Source organism: Papilio machaon, chromosome 1 (assembly GCF_912999745.1).
Source record: "Papilio machaon chromosome 1, ilPapMach1.1, whole genome shotgun sequence".
In the NCBI taxonomy this organism is placed as follows: domain Eukaryota; kingdom Metazoa; phylum Arthropoda; class Insecta; order Lepidoptera; family Papilionidae; genus Papilio; species Papilio machaon.
This window is the reverse complement of record NC_059986.1, coordinates 8,081,500-8,100,086: the sequence shown is the minus strand read 5'-3', so window position 1 is coordinate 8,100,086 and position 18,587 is coordinate 8,081,500. Positions and strand designations below refer to the sequence as shown.

At 33.3% G+C, this 18,587-nt stretch overlaps 4 protein-coding genes across 4 annotated transcripts; 3 read left to right on the top strand and 1 right to left on the bottom strand.

The window, feature by feature from the left end:
- Nucleotides 1-314: 314 nt before the first annotated feature.
- On the bottom strand, nt 315-2,655 carry LOC106713690 (asparagine synthetase domain-containing protein CG17486). Its single transcript, XM_014506534.2, has 8 exons — nt 2,531-2,655; nt 2,187-2,432; nt 1,934-2,108; nt 1,639-1,850; nt 1,162-1,568; nt 923-1,088; nt 590-831; nt 315-501 (listed from the first exon to the last, which is right to left on the bottom strand). The coding sequence occupies exons 1-8, from the start codon at nt 2,579-2,581 to the stop codon at nt 315-317; spliced, it is 1,686 nt and encodes a 561-aa protein (XP_014362020.2). The 5' UTR covers nt 2,582-2,655.
- Nucleotides 2,656-3,098: 443 nt separating this feature from the next.
- LOC106713836 (regulator of nonsense transcripts 2) lies at nt 3,099-8,467 on the top strand. The gene is made up of 10 exons (XM_014506714.2): nt 3,099-3,899; nt 4,066-4,278; nt 4,622-4,873; nt 5,114-5,259; nt 5,562-5,856; nt 5,929-6,144; nt 6,213-7,259; nt 7,342-7,491; nt 7,564-7,709; nt 8,176-8,467. Exons 1-10 carry the CDS (start codon nt 3,198-3,200, stop codon nt 8,348-8,350), a joined length of 3,342 nt encoding a protein of 1,113 aa, XP_014362200.2. The 5' UTR covers nt 3,099-3,197; the 3' UTR covers nt 8,351-8,467.
- A 355-nt stretch (nt 8,468-8,822) lies between these two features.
- On the top strand, nt 8,823-14,246 carry LOC106713733 (nuclear pore complex protein Nup93). Its single transcript, XM_014506581.2, has 15 exons — nt 8,823-9,169; nt 9,475-9,655; nt 9,746-10,048; nt 10,242-10,384; nt 10,477-10,710; nt 10,785-10,926; nt 11,148-11,316; nt 11,764-11,869; nt 12,014-12,099; nt 12,452-12,578; nt 12,668-12,833; nt 12,949-13,029; nt 13,152-13,391; nt 13,736-13,930; nt 14,112-14,246. The coding sequence occupies exons 1-15, from the start codon at nt 9,000-9,002 to the stop codon at nt 14,229-14,231; spliced, it is 2,463 nt and encodes an 820-aa protein (XP_014362067.2). The 5' UTR covers nt 8,823-8,999; the 3' UTR covers nt 14,232-14,246.
- A 905-nt stretch (nt 14,247-15,151) lies between these two features.
- On the top strand, nt 15,152-18,157 carry LOC106713761 (general transcription factor 3C polypeptide 5). The gene is made up of 8 exons (XM_014506619.2): nt 15,152-15,322; nt 15,392-15,599; nt 15,718-15,823; nt 15,898-16,180; nt 16,259-16,469; nt 16,783-16,958; nt 17,373-17,555; nt 18,052-18,157. The coding sequence occupies exons 1-8, from the start codon at nt 15,212-15,214 to the stop codon at nt 18,154-18,156; spliced, it is 1,383 nt and encodes a 460-aa protein (XP_014362105.2). The 5' UTR covers nt 15,152-15,211; the 3' UTR covers nt 18,157.
- Nucleotides 18,158-18,587: the final 430 nt, after the last annotated feature.

The following is an 18,587-nucleotide window of genomic DNA, read 5'->3' as shown; positions in this document are numbered from 1 at the left end:
CAATGTCACGAATAAAATCCATTACATTTTTTAGCCGACCTTTTAATTTGGAGACATGGTATTTGCCGTGTTTTTTTTGCTGACGTAAAAATGAAATTGCACTTGTTCACGAAAATTCCATTTCTCTACAAAAATAAATTGATGTAGGTATTTTAGATTTTAATATTGCTATTGATGTTTTAGTAAATCTCCCTTTTATTTCATACACCTCTTCTTGTTTAAAGCTAAAGTTGGTCATTAAGTTAAAGTAGACGTTGCAAAAGAATCGGGGATTTTGGATGAAATGAAATGTACATAAAATTATTGATTTTTTTTTATTTACAATCTAAAAAATTTTTAGACAAATCACCACCCTTTTGCTTCTTATTGGCTATTCTTGATCCGAATTGTAGAGCTCTTTTGGGATACGTAACAACATTTGTCAAACCTAGACTGAGTGCTACAAGCCTTAACATAAGTTTATCACCCACTCCACAATCTAGAGCTTCATTAGGGAAACATCTGAAAAAAATTAAGTTCATAGTAAAATATATGATTATGGGCTGAATTGTTTCTGTTAAAATTCAGTAACTGAATGAATGAAACTAACCTCAGCCACGGTTTCAAACTTAAAATGTAATTAACAAAATCTTCATCTAAATATGGCATTCTTGGTTGTCTGCTGTGATCACATATAACTCTATTGTCACGTGACAGGTTTCTAAACGAAATTCTATTCCAGTCCAGTTGTAGCTCCTTGGACAACCCTAACCACCCTTGCCTTTGAAATGCTTTTCTATGCCGTAGATATCCTCCGAATAACTCATCTGCACCAGATCCAAGTAAAAGAACCTAAATTAACAAAACATGTCTTAATATTGATGAATAAGAGAAATTCATCAGTCTAACTACCGAATATCACAACACTTTTTAAGAAGCTTACCCTGCAGGATGAAGTACATCCATATCCACTAGCAGCAAACCATAAGGCTGATCCTAGGCTTTCATCTAGAATAGTATTTCTCGGAAATACTAAATCAGCAATAGTAGATTTTTGTTTATCCTCCAACACATCTTTTGGGACATTCACTTCTTTAAACACCCATTTCCTGTAAAGTAATCTTTCTTTAGTAAAATACAATCAACCATTATACATGTCTATGTCTTCTATGGTTTAATTACCTTGCTTGACATACACTTTTTAGTTCTTCATATGACTGTCTACCAGTAATTCTGTCTGGTACATCAAAAGAAGAATTTTCGTTTATACCAAATGCAACATTTATAAGATCAATTGGTTGATCTTTATCAACGTATTTGTCCGCTAATAAAGCCAGAATAGTACAATCAAGTCCACCGGAAAATAAAATACCAACTGTACAATGTTTACATTTTGATATTTCACATTTGATACAGTTCTTGCATTTATTTGGTTGTGTTTTCAGACGAATTTTAATACTTTTCTCTAATAGATCAGTTATTCTGAGAATAACATTTTTAATGCTTTCTATATTGATTAAATTTTTCATGAATGTAATTTTATCATTATCTTTTCTTATTTCTGATTCTATTGTTTGAATAATATCTTCCTAAAATGTTAAAATATTTAATAAAATGAAGAAAAAAATGAAGGTGATAAATTTTTATGCTTTTAAGTACCTCATCAGTGAGGTCAAGGTTTGAATCAAAATCAAAGGTAAATTTGTCATCAGGCAAATTCTGTTGATTTTGTATTTCCTCCAGCCATTCGTCTAAAGCACATTGTCTTTCAAATTTCTCATATTGCCAATTATACAGAGTGATTTCAAAAGTATTCAAATTTAGTTTTTGAATATTACCAGCAGGTATTTCAGTACAATTATAGTTTCTTCCTGAAAATAATTCAAAGTTATTTTCATAACTTATTAATAAATGCTGTATCAAGTATGACATTCAATTTACTAACAGCTATTACCCATTACACTGCTAATAACCAAAGAATTCTCCTTTTTACAAACTAACAAGGAGCATCTGCCAATTCTGTCTCTGGTAAAATATAAATTACTGCCCAATTTATCATAATAAATTAAACTAAATGGACCCTTTAATAATTTAAGTTGCCTTATAATATGTTCTTCTGAATTATCTACCTGAAAGTAAGAAACAATGCTTTAAAATAAAATATAAGTTACTAATTGAAACTTTAATTTATTTAGCTGGTTACCTACATGGTTGCTAAGTTTGTCCATAATTATTTCTGTGTCATTTATTCCACTGTTCCAAGTTTCATCAAATATATCTCCATTAAAAAGTAAAACTCCATTGTTATTCTCTAGAGGTTGTTTAACTGGAATTGTTCCTTGCATCCACAGAACTGAACCACAAAAAAATAGGTCCAATTTATTGTTGGAAATCTCAGATGCATGATAACAATCTGTACCTCTGTTTTTAATGCGTTGAAGTACTTCTGTATCCTTTAAATGGAAAAATGCAATTATTTGAATGTTCAATTCACGTAAAAATGTATGGCAGCATATTTAATTTCTTAATTATGTTAAAACAATACACTTACGATAATTGATTTACATCCAGAGATTCTTATTTCGCATATAATACCACACATATTGTAAGGCAATTTACTACTCAAACTCTAGAAAAATAATGAATAATATAACAAAACATTTATTTTGTTTAGGTTAAAAATATAAAAGTCATAACATACAAAGTACGACAACTGTAAAAATCAGTCACATAGAATTTTTAAAAATTAATATTTTATTAATCTTATAATAGTGCTGTTTGTTAAGAAATTAGGTGAAAAAAATAACATTAAAATATTATTTTGATTTGACATGACATGTGACAGAGTGACATATGATATGAGCATGTGAGATGAGTGACATATTGATATTTTAGTGCCGAGTTACCACGAGTTACTAATTTTTACTGATAGTACCTATAAATAAGAAAAATAGCACATTGAATTAAGTTAAAATTAATTTAGACACATTCATAATAGTTATGAGTTAACATTCTGACAAGAAATATTGGTTTAAATTTTATGTTGACGACTGATTTTTGCCTTTTAATCTTAAAAAAAAAAAACTCCTGACATTTGGTTGACATTAACATATCAGATCCAATCCGCCAATGTCAAATTTGATGTGGCTATTTGTTTGTAAGTTAACAATTTTTACTTTATATTATCGTCATTAATAGTTATTTCTTACAAGATAACTATGTTAACCACTGAAAAAAGTAGTGATAAAAATGAGGAGCCACCTGAAGAGCCATCTCTTGAGACATCCGAAGAAAGTGAAAAACTTGCAGTGTCTGAATATATATCTAGTTTGGAAGCCAGAATAAAATCTAAAGGAGATATGCGAAATCAAAATCTAAATTGTGTTCGGCCTCCAGAAAATCATTTTTCGAAATTGGATTCTGGATTAAAAAAGAACACTACATTTGTGAAGAAGTTAAAATCTTTCAGTGCATCTCAGATTGATGTCCTCCTTAAGGACTTTAGCGTTTTGAATTTAACAAAGTACATATCTGAGGTTGCTGCAGCTATTACCGAAGCTAAATTGAAAATGTCTGATATATCTGCTGCTATAAATTTATGTTCTGCTCTTCACCGAACATATACTGATTTCTCATCAAATCTCTTTGAGAATTGGCAGAAAATCTTAACATTCAAAATAACTGACAAAATAGCAAACTCGTCGAAATTAAGAGTTGATTTAAGATTTTATGCAGAGTTGGTTGCTGTAGGAATTTTCACAAATAAAACTGGTCTACCTTTACTGGGAAATGTGCTGACGGTCCTCATCAATATGGATAAAGAAGATCACAACAATATTTCTATTCTCTTGTCCTTCTGTAAGCACTGTGGTGAAGATTATGCTGCCCTTGTTCCTAAGAAAATTAAAGATTATGCTGAGGTATGTTTACCATTCAATAGTTTATAAAATATTTTGTCTAATTCACATTGTGAAATGTTACAAAATAGTTTTTTTTTTTAATAAAAAATTAACATGCTAATCTTATAAGATATAAGGAGTGACATAACACTCAAATTAAATTGATAGATGAAAATATTTATTTTAGAAATATGGTATAACAATCCCAAGGAACACATTTCTACCAGCAGAGAAGCAAGCAGTAGTAAGGACGCTGCTGAAGGATTATTTCACCTCTCTAACTAAACATCTCTTGGCCGAGAGAGCACAATTACAAGCCTTACATGCAGCAAACCAAAGAACTTTGCATACCAGAGGTGAACTGTCACAGGAGAGAAAAGATCAGTTAGAACAGCACCAGGTACATATATATAACATATGATGTGACAAGAGCTGTATTTTTTTAAGTATGGGTCAAATTCATGATACCCTCTCTAACAGATCTATTGAGTTGTCGCTATCATATTGTAAATTAGCAGTTTATAATATCACTAGACATATTGTAAACTACCTGCAAATCGTGTACTGAATGATTGCTGATTTAGCATATCCTAAAATGTTTGTGAGATTGTATTATAGTTGTAATATTTGTTTTGTTTTTTTAAATGGGAAAATGTCAGTTTAGTAAATTTTTGCTATCAGCTTATAAGACAGACAAGACCAAAGACCGAGTCTTGTTACTATAATTGTGTGATATTTTTCAGGCAACATATGACAAATTATTAGCAGGTGCACAAAGTTTTGCGGAAGTACTCGGAGAAGATTTGGGAGAAGCTGGGGAGCCACCAACTTTATCTCTAACAGTTATTGAAACGCAAGGGACAGTAACTATTGGTGGAAATGAAGAAATTACTATGCAAGCTGGAATTGATCCATGGCAAGATGAGGATACAAGAACTTTTTATACCAATGTACCAGATTTAAAAGTTTTTATGCCTACACATCAATTAAAAGAGGTATTCAGGATTTGTTACTCGATTGTTTTATAGTCTGTTTTGATAGCTCGATGTTGCCATTATATTTGTATGTGATGTCTTGTTTTTTGCCAACCACACATAGTAGATAATATTTCAAAGTAATGTGTCATTTATTTATTTTTTATTTAAGTGTAGTTGAAGTATATTTATTTGATTGGTTTAGTCTTTCATAATTAAATATCATTTGTTACCGTTCAAACTTTAAAAACATTTCTTCAGACAATAAAGAGTAAAGCAGAAACAGTGACTGAAGAGATGCTGGATGAAGATTTAAAGGAAGATGAGTTGAGTGACAATGATGAGCCGCCACCTGCTGTACCAGATGTAGAACAAGAGGAGGCTCAGCCTGCTAATGTTTCCAACAAGTATGTATACAAACATAATGTGCACACATATACGTTTTATATGTGTGGGTTTTTACATATATAAATGTCAAATTACACTGACTGCTTAGCCTAGAATTATCATGTAGTCAAAATGACTTGACCCTTTTTGACCAGTGAGTTGTCATTCAATATATATTCTTAATAACTCATAAGAGTACAGTCAGTTGGGTTTTTTATTTTTAAATTATGTTTAAAAGTTCATTAAAGTCTCCTCTGCATAAGAACTTATTTTATTTTTTAATAGTTGACACGTTTTTTTAATGATAATTTCTCATTTACAGGTATGCATTAGATTCCTTTTTAAATGAGTTGCCAAACTGCATTAACAGAGAGCTAATAGACAATGCTGCTGTAGATTTTGTTTTGAATCTCAACACAAAGAATAACCGGAAGAAGCTTACGCGAGTTTTGTTCAGTGTTGCCAGAACGAGACTTGATTTATTGCCATTCTACTCAAGGTTCGCTGCAATTTTAAATCCTGTCCTACCTGACGTGTGTTTAGATTTATGTCAGATGTTAAAGCAAGATTTCAAATATCATGTCAGGAAAAAAGATCAAATTAACATTGAATCCAAGGTATTTTATAATTTTTTTTTCCTATTTATATTGATTTATTACAATCCAAATTTAATGCAATTTTCTTTATAGATAAAAGTGGTCAGATTTATTGGAGAATTAGTGAAATTCGATTTGTATTCAAAAATGGAGGCTCTGTACTGTTTGAAAGTACTCTTACATGATTTCCAACATCACCACATTGAAATGGCTTGCAATTTATTAGAAACTTGTGGCAGATTTTTATATTGCAATGCTGAAACACATCAACGAACTATGATTTATTTGCAACAAATGATGAGAAAAAAGGTAAGCATGAAATATTAATAAGTTTATTTTTAAAAACTCATAGAAATGTACATTTTTTTTTTCCATAGACCGTTTCAGCATTAGATTCTCGCTATGTAACGCAAATAGAAAATGCATTCTACTATGTGTGCCCTCCTGAAACACCAGCTCAACCAAAAGAAGAAGAACCACCAATACATCAGTTCATACGAAAGATCCTTCATGAAGATTTACAAAAGAGTAACGAAGAGAAAATTCTCAGATTAATGAGGAAACTTAATTGGGATGATCCAGAAATATCGACTATTGCAATTCAACATTTGGCTGGAGGATGGCGGGTGAGAGCCAGCGCGAGGCGAGCTCTCGCTAGACTGACTGCAGAATTAGCTACCTGGCAAGAAAATGTCGCTCCAGCAGTAGTTGATACAATCCTTGAAGAAATCCGTATCACTATGGAGGATCCACATCCAAGATATAACCAAAGAAGAATTGCCACAGTCAGATATCTTGGTGAATTATATAATTATAAATTATTAGACTCCAGAGACGTTTTTACTGTCTTGTATTCTTTCATCACTTTTGGCGTAACCAATGACCACAGCAACGTCTCCCCACTTGATCCTCCTGAAAATGTGTTCAGAATTAGACTCGTTTGCGCCTTACTGGAGACATGTGGTGCATATTTCAATAGTGGATCTAGCAAGAAGAGATTAGATTACTTTTTAGTTTTCTTCCAAAATTACTATTGGTTCAAATATTCTGATCCATGTTGGACTGAAACGAATAAATTTCCGATTTACGTTAAATATATATACCAGGAATGTTTGACGAATGTGAGGCCGAAACTTAATTTGTTCACAAGCTGGCAACAGTGTAAAGATGCTATAGAAGAGTTGAGACAGATACTGTACCCGGAGCTTGGTGAAGATGAACAATATGACAATGATGATCATGGTGATGACAGTGTTAATGAGGGTTTGGACACGATTATGGAAACGGATGATGAAACTGATAATCCACAACTGCCCGAAGAGAGCTCTGATGAAGATCCGATTACTGATAACGCTGGAAATGATGTCAATGATGTACAAAATGATGAAATAATTGTAGAAGACAGACGTCCTGCAGCTAAACCGGTATTTCATGATCTCTCTAGTATTTGTAACAGTATTTATAACTTTATAGTATCCGTAACTTCATATATTTTTTTTATTTAAGGTAGAGGATCTGGAATTTGAAAATGCTTTTGAGAAAATGGTTACGGAAAATATAGCGGAACGGCAACGAGAAAACAGACCTCAACAGAGAGATATTGCTGTACCAATGACTTGTCGTCAAACTACGAAAAAGACTTATGAACAGCTTATGGTAAATGGCTTCTGATACCTTTTTAATTTAGTTACATACTATTTATTGATTAAACTTTTTTTTCCCCTAAAGCAAGGTAAAGTAGGCGTGGAGTTCGTATTAATGGTTAGAAAGGGATCCAAGCCTCAATACAAATCGTTTAACGCGCCGCCGGAATTTGCCAGTAATTTGCAACAGCAAGCACTTGCTGATAAACAAGAAATGGAGAGAATGAAACGGTAAGGCAAACCATTTGAAATTTACGATTTTTTAATTATCCTTTTTATTTATAAGAGAAGGGCAAACAAGCAGCGAGAACACCAAGGTGTTCATCGACGCCCATGGACATCTGCATCCTTTATTGTAATACAAAAATACGATCTATATTGCAATTGACGGTGGTTTATCTATCTATATATATATAAAAGAAAGTCGTGTTAGTTACACTATTTATAACTCAAGAACGGCTGAATCGATTTGACTGAAAATTGGTGGGCAGGTAGCTTAGAACCAGGAAACGGACATAGGATAATTTTTACCTCCTTTTCTATTTTTTATTCCGCGCGGACGGAGTCGCGGGTAAAAGCTAGTTTTTTATATTAGAAGGTGACAAACGAGCAAGTGGCCGTCTGATTTCGCCAAAATAGTGAAGCGTCTGCTGTCCATAGACATCTCCATTAAGTTTTTGATATTGTTTTGTTTCAGTTTGACGTTAAACATATCTGAAAGACAAGAAGAAGAAGAGTACAGCGCCGAGAATGGAGGGGGATCTGGTGGAGGGGGAAATCCGAACAGAGGGCAACATGTCCGACAGAAATATCAACATCCTAAAGGTGCTCCCGATGCTGATTTGATCTTTGGTCCGAAAAAGTTTAAATAAATGGAGCATGTTGGCATAAAATTAAAAAGCAATAATTCGAAACAGCAAGAAGCCTAGAATTTAATCCTATTTAACCGTTGATTAATGTACCGATTTAAAACAAATATAGTTTTTAATAAATTTGTAACAAAGATTTTAACGTTTGATTTTTCATCTTTCCATTCGCATTTTATGCACAGACAATTCTTATGAGGTAGTGATTTTTATGTTTTTTTTTTTTTGTGATGGTTTGTGATTTTGTAGAACATAATATAACAGAAATTGTGTAATAATATATGTGAGGTTGTCCACTACAGTAAATATTACGCATTAATATGACCCACAATACGGAGAAGTGGTTTTATGAAAAAAATGCTTTTCTCTTAACTAAACCAAAAATTTAGCAGAGGTAAAAAAATTATAGCTCTTTTAAACGCTCCTCCCAAAACCAGCCATTTTGCAAAAAAAAATTGACATTTGACAACTTGTTTATGGTTAGCACTTGACTTTTAACGGCGCGGTTCGAAATCTTTCAAAGAAATAGGAAAATAAGCGAATTAAATATACGTAAAGTGAAATGCTGATGAATATAAGTTGATATTTATCAGATTATTGGAATCAATAACTGTAATATAGTATATTGTTTCTGAATAATTTACCTAATAACGATATGGCGGACGACGACTTTAGTAAATTATTACAACAAGCTGAACAGTTAACAACTGAAATAGAAGGAAATGAAGAGCTACCGAGAGTTGAACGATCTCTTGGTCAAGTCCTGGAGGCCTCGCATGAGTTATATTCAAGAGTTATACAATCAGGAGCAAATGATATCCAAGCGTAAGTATTTGTTTTACAGTGACTAAACGAGCATTACAAATATATAATTTTACAAACTACCTAAAAAATGGGTTTAAAATATGAATTTAGAATTTATAAACACAATATGTAATAAAAGGTTATCCTGTAGAGACATATAAAGTGCAAATAGTTGATAAATATACCGCTATTATAGGTTATAAATGAGCATTTTTATGTCCGCGATAATTTGATTCTAGTTACAATAATGACACCTGAATTATTATTAAATTCTCTACTTTTCTAAGTAGACAGTAACATTTGAGTAAAAAATCTATATTTTACAGACATCTTCTATTTGGCTCAAAAGGCATAGATCTTCAACAAATATCTCAAAAATTAGAGACGCTTAGTTCAAAGCGCACATTTGAACCACTTCAACCTATAGCTGACTCAGATGTGGAAAGTTTTTTAAAAAATGAAAGAGAAAATGCTATTTTATCACTCATTGATGAAGTTAATAAAAATGTAAGTATAATTATAAATTGCTTCTAATAAGTAAATAAATATTGTCTGATATATAGAACACCAATTAATTGTAAAATTGTTAAATTTCAGTCATTGCAAACAACAGAAGACCAAAAATGGGAGCACATGCTTTCAGAGTGGAACAAAGAGAAAACAAATCTAATGAATGCTATGATAGGACCTTCACAGAACTGGCTAGATCTTAAAAAGACACCGGAGCCTCCAAGTATTGCCGATGCTCCTAAAAAGTTTGGGCATTCTATGCTGGACAGCATAGAGGCTGCATATGCTAGACAAATCCAACAGTACAATAAACTGATATTCCAAGGTTCCAAGCCTAGGACAGCATTGCACCAGAAATTTGCACAAGTTGCTGAGGAACTAAATGAAACGGTATTTTTTTTTTTTATTTATATTGTCCCTCAAGTATAACATTCTTAGGAAAAGGAAGACCATTATGATACCATGTAGCTAAATTACCTTCACGTAACTTAACTATATTCCTTGTAAGTGGTTTTAAAAGAGCGAGATTTTATTTAAAAAAATACTTGAAATAAGCTAATGCCCTTTTTATCATAACTTATAGAAAGTAAGAGAAATGTGGGAGATAATAAAGACAATGACCAACATACCTGCTATTGTGCGGGATGAAGATCCACTAAAAGCTCGAGGCAATCCTGCAATTCAACAGTGTCTAATAGCACAAGGCAAGAAATATTTAGAAAAAAGGTATAATAACAACTTTACCTATATTTCATAACTCTAACTGTGAGATTTTATGAATCAAAAGCCATGTTCATCTACAATGTGGTTTCTTTTAGGTACAAACAATACATGAGTGATGTTGTACGTGCAAATCCTGCTGCAGCTATGAGAGGTGGGGAACCCGGTACATATCCATTGGTACGAGGCTTTGTAGGCCTTCGTTTACAAGGACAGGGCAGTCAGGGTTTAGCTGACGGCGTAGTTGATGACCGTCCGCTATGGCCTATGATATACTACTGTCTCAGAAGTGGAGATGCAAATGCTGCATTACATTGTTTACGTAAAGCAGGGTAAGTTAGAAAAATAATAATCTTATTATCCATATAAATATGTTACTTATTTTATTTTTAATTTAATAATTTAGACGTGATCATGAAGAATTCATATCAGCACTTGAAGAGCATATCAGGAATCCAGAAAAAGCCTTAAGTGATAAATTGCAGACAGCCATTAACTTTCAATATAGGATTCAAGTTCGCAATTCAACCGATCCTTACAAAAGAGCTGTGAGTACTTTATTTTACCCTAAAATCAAAAATATTTCAGATCAGTTAACATAGAGAAATATCAGGGACCCTTGACAGTTAATATACTTGACAGAAAATTCCAACATGGTGAAGTAAAGGTTGAAAAACATGTGAAAATATCTAATTCATCTTCGGAGAGTAGATAATACTTATTATCCTAAGAATTATTTGTTCATTTAATATACTTTTTATTAATTCAGGTGTATTGTGTAATTGGTTGTTGTGATGTGAGTGATGAGCATTCAGAAGTGGCACGCACTGCTGACGACTACCTCTGGTTGAAGCTGTCCATCATAAAATCTCGTCCCAACAATGAGCCAGTTGCATTCACATATTCTGATCTTCAGAAACTTATCTTGGAGGAATATGGTATGATATGTTTTCTATATGGGATTATTATCACATAGTAAATAATAACATATCGACGCTGGAAAGCGTAAACGCTGTAACCCCAAAAGTATGAACTTTACAGGAGAGCCAAAAAATCATAACTCGTGAGCTGATACGCCTACAAGCATGCGGTATTTAGCAATATTGTGTAGTTTGTGCTAACCTATAATAAAATGATTATCATTTGATAATGGTTGAAATTATTAACGTGTGAAAAACATATTCGCGATTTCAAGGGTTACAGCGTTTATGCTTTCCAGCGTCGATATATTAAGTAAACATACTGTCATCTCAGTTTTTTCAAGGAAAATGAGATAGATAGTAATATATTTTGGTAAAGTATTTAAGTACTTATTTGTATGATGAATCTTTTTAATGATAATCTTTTTTTGTTGTAATTTTTTTAACTATCTTTGTATCATTCAGGTGAAACTCATTACCATGCTTATGAAAAACCGTTGGTATATTTCCAAGTACTGATGTTGACAGGACAGTTTGAACCAGCTCTTGAGTTTCTATCTAGAATACCAAGGTATGTGTTTCTTTTCTAATTAGACCACTTTTTTTTATTACTTTTTCATAAATTTTTATAACATTTATTGGTTATTTTTTTTTTACTTTTATAAATATAAGAAGTAAAAGGCTAAATAGCTTATTTACCAACCTTGTTTTATAGATATCAAGTTCATGGTGTTCATATGGCTCTAGCACTTCACGATGTTTATATGTTGGGTACACCGAGGAATGTACAAGCTCCTTTATGTAAGTAAATATAAATATTATACTTGTTGTAGTGTGGTAATATTTCTTTGATTAATTATTTCGAAAAATATTATGTACCTATATAAAATATTTAAAACTAGCTTTTACCCGCGACTCCGTCCGCGCGGAATAAAAAATAGAAAACGGGGTAAAAATTATCCTATGTCCTTTTTCTGGTTCTAAGCTACCTGCCTACCAATTTTCAGTCAAATTGATTCAGCCGTTCTTGAGTTACAAATAGTGTAACTAATACGACTTTCTTTTATATATATAGATTAAAACTTTGTTGTATCTTCTTAGTAGGTTCTGATTATTGATAAAATAATTAAATATGTGTCTGTTATCGTTACAGTATCTGTAGACACAGATGATCCTAATCCACTTCGTAGATTAAATTTGGCAAGATTGTTACTACTTTATGTGAGAAAGTTTGAACTTTCTGATCCATCTGATGCCTTACATTACTATTTCTTTTTGAGGTAAGAGTTAACTGTAATAATTATAATTGACTAAAAACTTAAAAGATTTACTCAAATCATTTCTCATGTTTTTTTTCTTTTTTTTTTAGGAATTTGAAAGACCCAAGTGGTAAAAATTTATTCATGTGCTGTTGTACGGATCTTGCATTAGAAAGCAGAGATTATGAATTGTTGTTTGGCAAAATGGATCCCGTTACAGGATTATGTAGTCCCGGTTTATTAGATGAGTTTAATAATCCCCATATTGATAGTAAGGTAAGTAATATATTTTTAGTTTGTGTTCTAGGACTTAAGTAGGCTTCCAAATGCTTGAACACAGTATGGAACAAATTCTGGAAAATATTCTATAATAATTGTCTTTAATTTGCAGGTTATAGCTCTAAATGTGGCCGAGCAATTAGTCAACAAAGGACTCTTTGAAGATGCTATCACAGTTTATGATATTGCTGGGGTACGTATATTTTTTAATACACAGTCTTAAACTACTACTTATTATTGGTGTGTCTTAAACAAATAAGTACGTTTTTTTGTCTGCAAACATTTTTTTTTCTTATGTTTTATGTTTAATTCCAGAACATAGAAAAAGTTCTGGAACTGTTCTGTGTTCTGCTGGCTCAAGTGGTGAACAGTGGAGGTGGTGCGGGCGGGCTGCGGGAACGGCTGTCTCTGCTCGCGGACCACGTGTCCCAGCGCCTTCGATACGCAGACACCACAGCGCTGCCAGCTGCACTACTGGAGGCATATGTCAAGCTATGCAAGCTCATGACGTTCTTCGATCAGTTCCATAGTGATAACTTTGAAGGAGCTCTCGAGGTTAGTTGTTTTTATATTTTTTCACACATACATGTCAAAGATATTGACATGTCACCAAAGTAATTAGCAGTTTGTCGGTAAATGTCAGACTTGGTCTTGGCACTAATTTCATTTAAGTATAGATTTAGTTAATTTGGTTGCAAGCCACCGAATCTTTTGAAGCCTTAATCTTGAATGGGTAAAACAGAAGTGCCAGGTAACAAAGAAATCAACCAACTTGATTCATAACAGATATTTTTATCCAATTCTTGGAAAGGTTTATGAAACTTTCGTATTGTTTAATTCAAATAGCATATATAATTATGAGTTTCCTTGAAAAATATAACAAATGCTTCCTTACACAGACGTTACGAGAGTGTGAGTTAGTCCCGCTCAGTGCGGGTGAGCTTGAGAGTCGGGTGTCTGCGGCGCGGTCGGCCCGCGGCGAGCTCTTACGTAGCCTGCCCGCCGTACTGCGCGCGCTGTGCCACATACTGCTGGCCCAGCGACAGCGTCTGCGCAACGCACACGCACATAATCTACCCATGCATACCAATAAGGTAATTTATAGAAGAATATTTCTAATATTGACAGATCCACTGACTATGAAAATGCCACACCTATTAATATGATTGGTTTATCTCAGTTCTTCTCAAATCTCAAATATTTGTAGCATTTGTTATACATTAGAATAATACTTGCCTGTTTTATAGCTTAAAATATTTCTATAATTTTTTACAGCAAGTGGAATGGCTGCGGGAACAGGCCGAAGTACTCAATACATTTGCAGGCAACATTGCATATAGAATGCCCGGTGATACTTACAGTCAATTAGCACAGATGCAAATTTTGATGCATTAATACAAAGTTATAAAAAATTGGAATAAAATGATAAAATAATTGTATGATGCTCTTTTATTTCTCTTATTACAGTTACAATCACTTCATCATGCACTATAATGAAGTTTTTCTTTTAATTGTCGTCTTATTACTGAACATAAACATATTTTTGTAGCACTTACCATAGCTTTGGTAACACTGCATGACATATTAGATTTTAGTACAGTAAGACAGTAGCGCTGGCCTGGCATGAATAGTTTTGGCACACTGGCGCAAGTTAGTTTTCACATAATGATAATGATAGTTATATAACTAGCATCTGGCGGCGTCTGCGCTCAAAATAGTATAATAGTGCTCAAAATCAGCTACTGGCCTAATGTAAACCAGGCATTATTTGTTTACTTTTTTAGCTTTATGAAGTGATTAAAGCCAAGCATGAGCTTAATTCATAACTTAATATAACTTTTATTAACAATTAATATTTCTAGTAATCAGAAAATAATAAACGAGACAGGTGTGGTCAAGATCGTGGGCGATTAACCACTCGCCCTGAATATGGACCCCAGACGGATCCGAAACTAGTCGGTGCCGTCACCAGATGATATGTGAGTTAAGCCGTTCATTTTATGAATACGATAAATTTAATAAGCTTGTGCGAAAATATCTCTATCACTAAGACTTGAAATAGTTATGGAAAGTAACCAAAACTGTGCTTAAGGATATTGAAAAAGTAGGCAGGACGGAGTAACTGAAGAAGTCTGCTGTGTTCCAAATCAGTGACGAAAATCTGGTCAGAAAAATTGTTTTTTTTAGAAATTGAAAAACGTCTTGTTTACTTTATATGTCAATTACTCTTTGCCATACCAAAAATTTGTCAAATTCAAAATGTCACTGTCAGCTTCTGAAAAGGTTAGATTGTTTATTTTAAGTTTTATATAAAATTGTTTATTTTTAATAAGGTAGACAGTTATATAGGAATATTGTTTTCTTAAGAAGTTTAGATGGATCCGAGTAATCTTAAGCGAAATCTAGTGTGTGTTTTGTTTCCTGGAATTGTTAAAAATGAAGAAAAAGCAGTGCAATGTTTGGGCGGTCCAAGAGGAATTTCACAGGTATTCATCTATTAAATATATTTAAATTAATTTTTATAAGTTAAATATCAATATATTGTTTTCTTGCAGGTGTATTCTCAGCCAACAAAGAAGCGTTTAGGTTTAAGCTTCCAACCTGATAATCCTTATGTAAAGAAAACATTTGCCGATTGCAAGAGAACTGCTGGGGTTCTGCTTAAAGTTAAAGTAAAGAAGACAAAAGTAGACGGAAAAGATACAAAACAAGTTGTTTCCACAACACTTCTTGGTTCTGTTAAGGTTATATATAAGTTTGAGGGTGAGTTTGTTTTATTTACATAAGATTAAAAAGTTTTTAATTAATTGTATAAGTCGCTACTTAGTCTATACTATTTATTTGTGAGCATTTATCACTTATAAACAATTCTGTATTTCAGCAATGTGTGATTTCCAGTATTTACCTGTGAACATTGAAGGACAAGAACCTCAATGTATATTGGAGAAGATTTTGCCATCAGGAGTTGACACATTTGACTTTATGCTGTAAGTTTTAATTCTTGTAAAGTAATCTGAATATTACTACATATTCTTACATAACAGTAAATTCCTGTTTACAGGAAACCTTCACCACTATTTATCGTACCTTCAAACTTTACAAGGTTTGATAAGCCCATAAACTATAACTATACCGATAAAAGGTTCATTGTCAAAGAACAGGATGAAAATCCTGATAATATTCATCGTAGAGCGCGGACTGAACGTGGTACACCACTTTTGCGGTACACTTTCAATCTGGATGATGATTTAGCAACAGAAGCTGATGCTTATTACATAAAACAACTAGAAATTAAAAAAGTTATGTACCCACCACTGCAACAAGAATTTGAGACGGTTAAAAAGGTACATATGAATTAATGTATACAGCAATTTAGCATCTTTTTCCTATTTGGTTAATTAAATAAAATTTAAATTGTTTAGCTTTTTGAAGAGAGACCAATATGGTCACTGAATCTCATCAAATTCCATACAAAAATAAGGTTATCGTCCCTGAAAATAATAATGCCTTGCCTGGCTATCTATATGAAGGATGGACCCTGGAGAATGTTGTGGGTTAAGTTTGGCTATGACCCCAGAAAAGAGCCCGCCTCAAGAATTTATCAGACTCTGGATTTCAGATTAAGGCATACAGGTAAAGTAACAAATATATTCTGTGTATTCTGTAGTATGTGTATTTCTATATCTTAACATTCTGTGTAAAATCATCTGCAAACTGCTAGAAAAAAATAATTTCTATAGTAGAATGTGGTGAACTTCACTTATTTGTTTACTACTTGATACTCTAAAAGGTTTAAAAGCATCTCTAGGTTTTTTATGAAGGAGGCAAGGGGTGTACAGATGATCCTAAATAAGTGAGAAAGCGAAAATAATTATTTATGCCCGACGGACAACATATAAGAATATACCTGGGCTGGTTTTTATCTATGGGAAAAATGTTGTTATAGCGGGTGTTCACTCAATGGTGATGACGCGAGATAAAGTGGTGCACTACAAGAAGGCGGTGCGCGTTCGGCAGCTGCGCAACGAGCGCGTGGAGCCGCAGCCTCCGGACGACGTCAGCGAGGGCGCCGTGCGATTCCGACCCGGCATGGCGCCCTCTCAGCGACAGATATTCTACCAGGTTACATTACGATACATGAAGTTAGGTTAGGTGATTGAGGGTAGATAGGGTAAGCAAGGTCTTCTATGCATATAGGAGTTTGAAGTCCAATATTTTTTGTTTCTTTGAATATTCCTTCTTTCTAATTCTTATTTTATACTATATTTTATACTTATTTCGTCTACTAAATAAACTGTTTTTGTTATCTGAATAAAAGATTCCCATGAATATTACTGTCTTACCTACTTTGTAAAAATGGTTGTTGGTCTTCCTAGAAATAAATAAATAAATAAATAAATATCTGCACGATAATTTCTGTTCTGTAATTTTTAAACTCGATTTCACATACAAAATCTAAAAGACTCCCTTAGTTACAAGTGAATAACTATGAATGCGTCATTTAACGCTTAGTAATTAACTTAATATTAACCCTAGTACTGTGACGTGCACTTGCCTGAAGTGGAAGAGATCCTCGCGGTGGAGCCGCCGCCGGGGTACTTGTGCCACGAGAAGCGCGGCTGGCTGCCGCCCGACACCGACCAGATCTGTCGCGACCACATCTTCAGATACGTCAAGCAGACCTTGCTCGCGACACACAGTGCTGACTTGAAGTTGGAGGTCAGTTAAAACAAGCTTAAAATGGTCGTGTTAGGTTTGTTGTTTGCAGAGATGTATTAGCTTTTTAGTTGTCTTTTCTTAAATCATAGAGACTGCCGTCAACATCATCATCATCATCAACCTGCCCTTATCCCTACGGAGGGTCGGCACAGTATGTACTACTCCTCCATAAATCTCTATCAGCCGTCATATCTGAATTTACCCTCTTCTTACGCATATCCTCTTTCACACAATCCTTAGAGACGAAATGATGAACGACTGACGTAAGAGATAGAAATGATTTTTTAAGGATGGTGCCCGAAACTTTGGAATGGCGATAGTTGAATGTGTTGCGGAATTAATTCCAAGTTATTTGATTTAGAATAGTAGCGAAATTTAAATCTTATCTTTTAAACTTTTAATTTTAAATGTTCAGAGAACAGGTTGACTTATGGATAGATTGATATACGTTATATAAAGTATTTTGAATTAGTTAATATATTTGATATTATTCCAGCAAGGGAGCTTGGAAAGCTGCGAAGAAGATTCGAGTTCTGATGACGACGATGAAGGCAGCATACCAGCTAACGAAACGGACGATGTTTCAACACTTAATCAATAAACGAAACAATGTTATCCTTGTTGTTTTATTTATCTAACAAAAAAGTTATTTTTGTAACAACCCTATGATAATTGTACAAAAATGAAAAAAGTATGTCCGATAAGTTATCTATTTCTGCCAGTAATCTCTAATGATCATTAAACTTTCCTGTTAACCCTTTATGTAGAGGAATTTCGTTATGATCTATTTATTTGTTAATGTTACATCTTTATTGTACGATAAAAAATATATAAAACATCACGACCCAAAATATTAACGAAAAGTTTTCAAAGGTCAAAGCAAGTAAGTATATAAGGAACTTGACGATACATTAATTTTTCTAAGATAGGTAAGTCTACATGTCTGCTACACGAAAAGAGAGTATTGCTAAAGTATCCTAATGGTTGGCAATGCAACCCGACTGACATTTCATAATTTCTTATTGGAAATCA

Bases quoted from the DNA above. Each gene is read 5' to 3' on its own strand.
- LOC106713690 (XM_014506534.2), bottom strand. From the start codon at position 2,581: ATGTGTGGTATTATATGCGAAATAAGAATCTCTGGATGTAAATCAATT. The intron at 2,109-2,186 runs GTAGGTAACCAG...TCTTACTTTCAG, and splicing joins TGGACAAACTTAGCAACCAT to GTAGATAATTCAGAAGAACA. The intron at 1,089-1,161 runs GTAATTAAACCA...ATTACTTTACAG, and splicing joins AAAAGTGTATGTCAAGCAAG to GAAATGGGTGTTTAAAGAAG.
- LOC106713836 (XM_014506714.2), top strand. From the start codon at position 3,198: ATGTTAACCACTGAAAAAAGTAGTGATAAAAATGAGGAGCCACCTGAA. The intron at 7,260-7,341 runs GTATTTCATGAT...TTTTTATTTAAG, and splicing joins GACGTCCTGCAGCTAAACCG to GTAGAGGATCTGGAATTTGA. The intron at 7,710-8,175 runs GTAAGGCAAACC...GTTTTGTTTCAG, and splicing joins GAAATGGAGAGAATGAAACG to TTTGACGTTAAACATATCTG.
- LOC106713733 (XM_014506581.2), top strand. From the start codon at position 9,000: ATGGCGGACGACGACTTTAGTAAATTATTACAACAAGCTGAACAGTTA. The intron at 11,317-11,763 runs GTATGATATGTT...TGTATCATTCAG, and splicing joins ACTTATCTTGGAGGAATATG to GTGAAACTCATTACCATGCT. The intron at 12,579-12,667 runs GTAAGAGTTAAC...TTTTTTTTTTAG, and splicing joins CATTACTATTTCTTTTTGAG to GAATTTGAAAGACCCAAGTG.
- LOC106713761 (XM_014506619.2), top strand. From the start codon at position 15,212: ATGGATCCGAGTAATCTTAAGCGAAATCTAGTGTGTGTTTTGTTTCCT. The intron at 15,824-15,897 runs GTAAGTTTTAAT...TCCTGTTTACAG, and splicing joins GACACATTTGACTTTATGCT to GAAACCTTCACCACTATTTA. The intron at 16,181-16,258 runs GTACATATGAAT...TAAATTGTTTAG, and splicing joins AATTTGAGACGGTTAAAAAG to CTTTTTGAAGAGAGACCAAT.